Genomic DNA, 9,266 nt, shown 5'->3' with positions numbered 1-9,266 from the left:
AGCCATTAAAAAGTGGAGGTTCAAGTGTGTACAACTAAGGCTGGGGCCACACGAGCGCACAAAATGCGTCCGTTGTAACGAACGTCGTGACTTCCGTTGTAGAAATAAACAAGAGAGGCGAGTGCTACGCTTTCTTTTGGCTCCACTGCAGACACAGAGCTACGCACCGCATTCATCATCTGTGTGGTGTCCTCAGCAACGTCAGTCATAAAGTACGTTCATTACAACGGACGCATTTTGTGCGGTCGTGTGGCCCCAGCCTAAAGCACATAAATACGTGTTCGAAGAATCTGAAAACTTTTCACATCGACACCAAGAAAGACAGACTGACTGACTGACCGACCGACCGACCGACTGACCGTCAGTTGCAATATGACTTTGACTTGAAAACTTTTCGCACCGCAATGTTATTGCGAGAAGTCGATGGAGGATTTGGGACAGGGAGCGAAGGCAAGTGCAACTTTGGGCAGGATATTTTACAGATCTTTGGGGAGGGGGGTTTATTGCGTGAAAATGAACTTTTACTGCTCGTGTTCGTATCATGACCATTATTTGACAGAAATTTAGATATGTCATGTGAAATGAAACTGCTTGAAGAATTAATACACTAGTGACACTCTTCATTTTAGAGTCTTGAAATTGTGTTATTAATTGCCATGAAGTTTTGAGAATGTTTATCTGTTTTTATTTAACTGATGAGATAGTGGAATTTCTTGTCACGGGGGGTTTACATTTAGGTATGTGCTGCCCCTGGGTGGAAGTTGTCTTGGAGGGATATTTTTAAGCAAGTTTATACTAGTAGTTACTATAGGATTCTGACGATGGTGTATAACACATAGAGATACTGTGTTTTCGGACTTTATCCATCGTCCTGGTTTTAAGAAAACTAAGAAAAACATGACGTTTCGGAAACTGGATCTGCTTCCATCCTCAGGTGAGGGATAACACCTATTCTGTTGGGTCCCTTACAAAGAGCTAGCCCCAATCACTGGACAACCGATGTCCAAAAAACACGAAGGATATAAACACCTGAGACCAGGCTAAGTCCATGAGATCTAATAAGAAAAATATACATTCCAAATTGTTCCAAACACCTACAAGCGTGGAACCACGACAGATAGAGCCGTAGAAATTTATGTCACGAAACCAAACAGAAACGGAAACAGATCCAGTTTCCGAAACGTCCTGTTTTTCTTAGTTATCTTAAAACCAGGACGATGGATAAAGTCCGAAAACCCAATATCTCTAAGTTTATACTAGTTTAAGAAGCCAGTATAGCGATTGGCTATGGGCTGGACAGCTAGGGTTTGCAGTTCAAGATCCAGTAGGGGCAAGATTTGTCTCCTCTCCACATTATCCATACCGGTTATGGGGTCCACTTCTGTCCAGTGGGTACTGGAAGCCATTTTCTCTGGGAGAGGTGCCAAAGTGGTTGGGGTGTGGAGTTGACCACTGGCCTCCAACTAGTGTGAAGAATATGTGGATCTATGCATCCACTCCTTCGTACATCTTCATGGCGCATTTACTTTATACCAGTTTTATTTAGGAAATAATGGAAATTTCTCAGTGGCAAATAGATGAAAAGCGCAGTCAGAGGAACTGAAATCAGTAGGAAAATTTTTGGTAAGAAGAGCAGTTATGAAGGTTAATTCCTCTTGTATTCGTTACTTTGCAGGCAAGCAACCTGACACAAAATGTCAAGGAAGCCTTGCTTGTCAACTCAGCCGACAATGGATGGTGGTGTTATATTAATTTGTGACTTGGTCCATGAAGGACAGTGGACTTCAACGTACTACACATTATTGAAAGTGATTCAAGACCTTGCATCTGACTGAATAATGCCAGAGTCTGTTATAATGCACATCCAAGGGCCAGAGCTGTTTTGTATTATCTACAAAAGCAGTACTGTACAGAAAATAATATTCACGCAATCATTAATTCTAAACTGACTCTCATGCAGCAGGAACTTGGATGTTCAGCACTGCTAATATCAAATCCAGCAGTTTGACAGAGTTCACTTCCCATTCAGAATATGATAAGCTGAGGGTAGCTTCCCTTTGTACTGGAATTACTGTTCTGTTCCTGCATTATTTGCTACCATTGGTTTAGGGACTCACACAGTTCCTGTACATTGTCTTTTTTCGACAGGTTTTCCCAACAGAACTCATTGTGCTTACCTGGTCTCCATATTCCAGGTATAATTTTCCTGGGGAGTAAAGCGTGGCCGGCGCGTAAGGCTGACAACCTTACCGCCATCTTTGAGCCGATTGTCTAGAAAATGTGGGACCCTCAACCTCTCACAACCCTATGGGCCTTCACGACCTGTTACAGGGATAGCTTTACTTTTTTACATGCCTAGCCCATCATATCTTACTACAGTTTAATCTTCATGAATGTATTTAGCGTTCTGTGTTAACTGTATCCAGTACTAATTCAGATGCCTTAGAGTCAAAAGTACGGAACCTGCTTTCAGGCAGAGCATGTAGCACGCATGGGGCAAAGAGAAATGTATATAGGATTTTGGTGGGAAAGCAACAGTGACAGAGAATACTAGGAAGACCTAAACATAGGTTGGATGATAATATTAAAATGGATAATAAGAGAGATATAGTGGGGTGATATGGACTGGATTTATCTGGCTCAGGATAGGGAATAATGGAGGGTTCTAGTGAACATGGTAATGAACCCCTGGGTTCCATAAAATGTTGTGAAGTTTTTGAGCTGCTAAACGGTTGGCAGCTTCTCAGGAAGGGCTCAGGCAAAGTAAAGGGAAGATGAACTTATTTTATCTTTCAGGCAGTCACCACTAATCAATATAATACTACCAGCCTTTGTCCTTGAGGTTGATTTGATGTGCAGGTCTTTACCAAATGGTCCACTTGCTAAATAATGAATGTAAGAGGCGAAGTCAGTGCCAACTTTAGCGGATAGAGGGTGTCGCATCAAATCCCCAAGACCGTTAATTTCGGTTTTCTAGCCCGGAGCCGCTATTTCCTTGAAACAGGTCCTCAATTACCCTCACCAGGCTGAGTGGACCCCATTCCAGACCCACTAGTGCCGGGAATCGAACCCGGACCTCTAGAACTGTATTCAGGAACGCTGACCACTACAGAGGCGGTCAAGTAACAATATCAAGATTTAAAATTAATTCTTTAAAATTTGTCACCATTACAGTAGCATGGAAGGCACAGCAGTTCCCCTGAGTTTCAATCCACCTGATGTTGGGCGACTAGGCTGAAACATGTAGTGCAGTGACGAATTTTAAATCTTGATACTGTAACATGGCAGATGGTAAACAACTGAAAATAAATTTCTCTTAATTTTTTATATGTGTTTAGCACTAAAATATATTCATTCATTTGTGAACAGAATTGGTGTAAAATTGTATAATGTGGATATACTCGTAGAAGACCCTGAGAATTGTAGTTTGCCATGTAATACTATGATTTGTAATTTTCTTGTCTACATTTTACATTTTGTATGATCATGCTTTGTTGTAGCCTGGTGCTGATCAACTTGTGTTCCTCAATAATCATATGACTCCTCAACAGATGGCAGCTGCTGCATCACTTCATCAGCAGCCTAGAAATGGCCAGGTAAGACAATATGATTATTTAGTAGAATAGTTCAAGTGATAGTAAAAGTATGAATGTGTGAGGGGTGGGCCTTCTCGGCCCTTGCACCGCGCCCTACAGTGGTCTGTTGTGCTTATAGTAAAAGTAAGTAAACGTATCCCTGCAACAGGCCGTGGAGGCCCATAGGGTTGTGAGTTGTTGAGGTTCCCACATTTTCTAGACAGTCATAGATGGCGGTAAGGTTCTCAGCCTTAACGTGCCGGCCGCCCTTTACTCCCAAGAACATTCCAAGAAAATCCCTGATACTCATTTCTGTTCGAGGCTGAGTAGTCGACCCCATAGCTCAAATTGGATTTTATGGCTTTGTAATTTCCTGTAAGGGGACAGAATTAAATTTTGAAATAAGATGAAGGTTGGGAGACAGCAGAACTTAGCCACAAATTTCAGTACTGCTTGCCAGCATAATGTAAACTTCTAATTAACCAACCGATCCGACCTACCTATCTGACTCCAGGGAGCTAAGCCCTTATCGATATGCCACCAGCACCTTGGCTACTCAGTGATTTCTGAAAAGTTAATGGAACCTGAGTATGCATTACTGTGTCCACAAGAGATCTTCACTGCTCCCTATCCTGAGCCAGATGAATCCAGACCATGTCACCCCATTCTGTCTCTCTGAGATCCATTTTTATATTCCACCACCTACATCTAGGTCTTCCTAGTAGTCTATTTCCTTCTGGTTTTCCCACAAAAAAGACATTTGTCTTCTCCTTGTATGTTACATTCCCAGCCCATCTCGCCTTCTGTGTCTTGATCATTCTAATTATATTTGCTGAAGAGTACAAGTGGTGAATATCATCATTGTGCAGTTTTTTCCAGGAAAACTGTTATTTCTTTTGTAATGGAGATACAGATATTTATTATGATCTTGTAATAATGTGTTGGAAGTGATACTCCACTTCCCTAGTGAAAGTCGTATAGTGTCACTTGGGTGGGCAAGGTTAAGATTTTAATCTGTGAATTTCTTCTTGGATCAGGCAAGTTTGCTTTGGGGGGTGGCATTCAATTTGTTATCTACATTTTGGTCAGCTGTACATGCGTCTTCTTTAGTTCTGTAAATTTTGAGAGGAATTATTCAGCTGTATAGGCCCTTGCACACACTCTGTCCCATAGCTATGGGTAGATTATGGAAGAATGCGTTGAATTATGTCACTGTGAGCGTTTCAGCCCTTACAGAGTATGTGTTGTTTTCAGTAATATGCAACTGTTCTGTGAGTGGTTGTTGGAAATATTATCAGTAAGATGGGTATTAAAAACTGATCTTGTAAATGAAATCTGGAGAAATTTTGTTTTTGTGAGCTTTGGTGATATGAAAACATTTGCTTGTCCTTGTGTGTAGAATATGAAGACAACCATTGCTTTATGCATTGTATATTTATGGATACATGATATTTGTATGTAGGATTTCTGTATTGTAATTAAGTTGTACAGTTGGATATGGTTGGCCTGAATTTGTTTCGGGTTAAAAACTGGGTCTTCTTTGCTTGCGAGATTTAACTCATTAAAAATGTCATTTTAATATATCTAGCACTGTTTGTTAGCGGATTCTGATGAAATCTGTATTGAATCGTTTTGACATCAGATTGAGTTGTGTTAAGACCACTTGCACCTGAAAGTGTATACGTTATTGAATACTCACTAAATTCTTTCAGACAAAAGTTAATAAGAAAAATTATATGTATAAGGTTTTACTTCATGAAATGCGGTAAAATTTGATTTAAGTGTATTGAATGCCTGTATGAACATTCAAGAGTATAGATAATTGTATCCTTGTTTATATTGGTCTATAAATCATTCTGGTGTTATAATTAATGACTAAAAAAATATAATTCTGACTCAGGAAACACAACAAAATGTTTGTTTAGATGCCTGAACAGAAATGACCATTGGGATACATAGGCATGGCTGAGAGGATAATATTAGAATGGAGAAAGGAAAAGGGGTGTGAGGAGATAGACTGGTTTTAAGTGGTTAGGGATTGACTAGCCTTTGTAAACACAATAATGAACCTTCCGGTTCCATGAAAACGGAATTTCATAGGATAGCAGAGTAATGATCAGCATTCAACACTTATTCTGTACCTTTGCAATAGCAAAAGCTATTCTTGTAACTGACAGTGCAGGCGGATAGGGTTGTGAGACATCGAGGCTCCCGTATTTTCTAGACAGTCAGCTTACAGATGGTGTTGAGATTGTCAGTCTTATGCACCAGCTGCCCTCCCCAAGAAGATTCATGGTTCTCATTTCTGCTAGAGGCTGGGTCGACTCCAGGATCATAGGCCATAAATTTGTTCAAAAGTTTGATGTATTACTTAGTGAAAAAAATGCCCGTGTCCTTAATTTTTATGGATATTGTCAGATGCAAAACGTATTTGTTTTTCCACCATAAAACTTTCTTAGTTTGGTATAATTTATGAACCGGAACCCTCCTTTATCCATTTGCACACTGACCAAAATGCCACTGCCTTGTACTTGAGCTCAAAAACGTTTCATTGCCTTTTTTAATCGATCCTGAATGTTGTCTCAGAAAATTGTGGCTCGGACAGTTTACTGCCTTCGATATTTCCTCTCACTGCTCCTTATTTTTGTTGTCAGCTTAGGATTACCTTATTTGTAATACTCGTAATCTGCCTGGAGGTACCTATTAATGGTTCAGACAACACTGCACTCTTGGTTTTCCAAGGTGACCAAGTTTTCAGTGTTGTGAAGGTCATTGGCTTACCGAGACAACTCAGGTTGGCGGGTGAGTTTCTTTGTTTGTTAAATAACATCACATATCTTAGTCAGTTGTTAATTTATCATGTGGCATGGGCATTTATCAAACTTTTGAGGTATTAAACTGTTAGGAATCAATATTTCCATTCATCACCGAATTTTCAATGAGAATAAAATTTATTAAAGAAATAAGTGTGATTGTTCATTCTTGTTATAATAGTTCGACTGAGAAAAGTTATTGTTACAACACATGCTGTGTGTACTTAAATTGTGTTACTTTATATATAGATTTTCAAATGATATGCAATTCATATTATGGAAATTTTTGTGTAGAATTTGAAACATAGTATTCCAGCCATGTGAAATCTGTATTTAGTCTGAAGTGTTATATCTTCAGGGATATAATGCCTTGTAATCTGTTGAAATTCAGTTGACGTTTCAGAGGTGACATTTTCCTCTGAAGTCTTGGTAGACCTTCAGTGGACCACATGGTGTTATAACTCAGAAGATAGAAATCTTCATAACCGCTGCTGTGAGAAGCTCAAATCCTACATCCACGATATTTAGTTTTTTCATGGCAGTGACTTACATACCCAAATTCATATAAAATTTTGTCCAATATTCTTCTCTCAAGGTTAAGTCTATATATAGATGAAATTATTAGGGATCATCAGTGTGGGTTTCGACGTAACAGATCAACTACAGATCAGATCTTTTTCATTTGTCAGATATTGGAGAAAAAATGGGAGTACGATGAGACAGTACGTCAGCTATTCATAGACTTCATAGACTTCAGTTAGGAGGGAAGTATTGTACAATATTCTAATAGCGTTTGGGATACCCATGAAACTAGTCAGGTTGATTAAAATGTGTTTAAACGAAGCGTATAGTAAAGTCTGTGTAGGTAAACATTTGTCTGATAAATTTCCTATCCAGAATGGTCTAAAACAAGGAGATGCTTTATAGCCACTCCTTTTCAACTTTGCTTTAGAATATGCAATTAGGAAGGTCCAGGGAAACCAAGTGGGGCGGAAATTAAACGGGACACATCAGCTGTTGGTCTACGCCGATGATGTGAATCTACTGGGTGATAATGTAGATACCATAAAGAAAAACACACTAACTTTAATTGACGCAAGTAAAGAGGTTGGTCTAGATGTAAACACTGAGAAAACTAAGTATATGTTGCTGTCTCATCACCAAAATACAGGGCAAACTCATGATATGGAGATAGGAAACAGATGTTTCAAAAATGTGGCACAGTTCAGATATTTGCGAACAACGATAACAGATCGAAACCTGATTCAGGAGGAAATTAAGAGGAGATTGAACTCTGGTAATGCTTACTACCATTCGGTCCAGAACCTTTTGTTTTCTCATCTGCTGTCCAAAAACATAAAAAGTAGAATATACAAAAGTATAATTTTGCCTGTGGTTCTGTATGGGAGTGAAACATGGTCTCTGACATTAAGGGAGGAACACAGACTGAAGGTGTTTGAGAACAGGGTGTTGAGGAGAATATTTGGACTGAAGAGAGATGAAGTGACAGGAGTAAGATTTGAGGCTTTCACGGCGGTGACTATGAAGAAAGCAGTCTTCTGGGATTTGGCACCGTGTATATGTGGTGTTAACCGACGTTTCGGAGGAACGTATCGCCTNCGGCGGTGACTATGAAGAAAGAGACCGTGAGAACCGGTAAAAGCAGACTGCTTTTACCGGTTCTCACGGTCTCTTTGCTTGCAGATTTCTTATAATTTTTTCTTCTACCCTGAAGATTGAGGCGATACGTTCCTCCGAAACGTCGGTTAACACCACATATACACAGTGCCAAATCCCAGAAGACTGCTTTCTTCAAGTGACAGGAGGTTGGAGAAAACTGCATAATGATGAGCTTCTTAACTTTTACTCTTCTCCAAGTATAATTAGAATGATCCAGTCAAGGAGGATGAGGTGGGCAGGGCATGTAGCACGAATGGGGGAGACGAATGCGTATAGGATATTGGTGGGAAAGCCAGAAGGAAAGAGACCACTGGGAAGACCAAGGCGTAGGTGGGTGGACAATATTAAAATGGATCTTAGAGAGATAGGATGGGATGGTATTGATTGGATTGATCTGGCTCAGGATAGGGACCGGTGGAGAGCTCTTGTGAACATGGTAATGAACCTTCGGGTTCCATAAAATGCTGGGAAATTCTTGAGTAGCTGCAGAATTGGCGACTCCTCCAGAAGGGCTCAACTCCATGAGTAAGTAAGTAACTTACGTACCACAGAATCAACCCATTTGAACCCATTTTATATGAATATATATTGAAATGCACTTACAAATTCCAAATGAAAGACAAGCATACTTACGGTTTCTGTGTGAAATATGTTGTATGTATTAACAAAGATGTGGTGATTGTGCAAAAGTTTGAGGTTTACTTAAAAACTAAATTTAACAACGTCTGAACTATTGGAAACTGTGCACAAATCTTGATCATTAATTATATGGCTTTATTTTATGGTTCCGATAGCTTCATGCTTGTAGATTGAAGCATTTGAACTGCAGTTGGTAATCTTTCCAGAATGTCTTGTTTGGCTTTTGTTATGTTATACAGGAATAAGTGGTCTGTAACTCTGTTTTTGTCATGTTATATTGATAGTTCTGCATGAAAAGCACATCAATGAGATATCTTTAAAATTATTTTGTTAGATTTTCTTTTTATATTTTGTAGTCACTGTTACAATGCAATTAATATATATTTACAAGCTCCTGGCAGATTACTCATTCATTTCCATCCTTATTGCTGTGTGTTCATTTGGGTCCTCTCCTGCTGCAAGGAGGTAGCCAGAATATTTGAGGGGGCTCTGATGTAGCCCATTGAGGGTGAGACTGAAAGAGGGCTCTTGATGGCGGGGGGGGGGGGGGCGCGGGTCA

The 9,266-nt window shown here is 39.7% G+C and overlaps 1 protein-coding gene across 3 annotated transcripts in view; it reads left to right on the top strand.

The window, feature by feature from the left end:
- Positions 1 to 9,266, top strand: part of LOC111871638 (pumilio homolog 2) — a 532,614-nt gene that overhangs the window by 13,108 nt on the left and 510,240 nt on the right. For all 3 annotated transcript variants that reach the window (XM_023864873.2, XM_023864874.2, XM_023864872.2), the window contains exon 5: positions 3,501 to 3,596. In XM_023864873.2, coding sequence (XP_023720641.1) covers positions 3,501 to 3,596 — 96 coding nt within the window. The remainder of the gene's footprint in view (positions 1 to 3,500; positions 3,597 to 9,266) is intronic.

This window comes from Cryptotermes secundus, unplaced genomic scaffold, assembly GCF_002891405.2.
Source record: "Cryptotermes secundus unplaced genomic scaffold, Csec_1.0 scaffold11, whole genome shotgun sequence".
Taxonomy (NCBI): domain Eukaryota; kingdom Metazoa; phylum Arthropoda; class Insecta; order Blattodea; family Kalotermitidae; genus Cryptotermes; species Cryptotermes secundus.
Note: the sequence above shows the minus strand (reverse complement) of the source record. Positions and strands in the feature narration are given on the sequence as shown.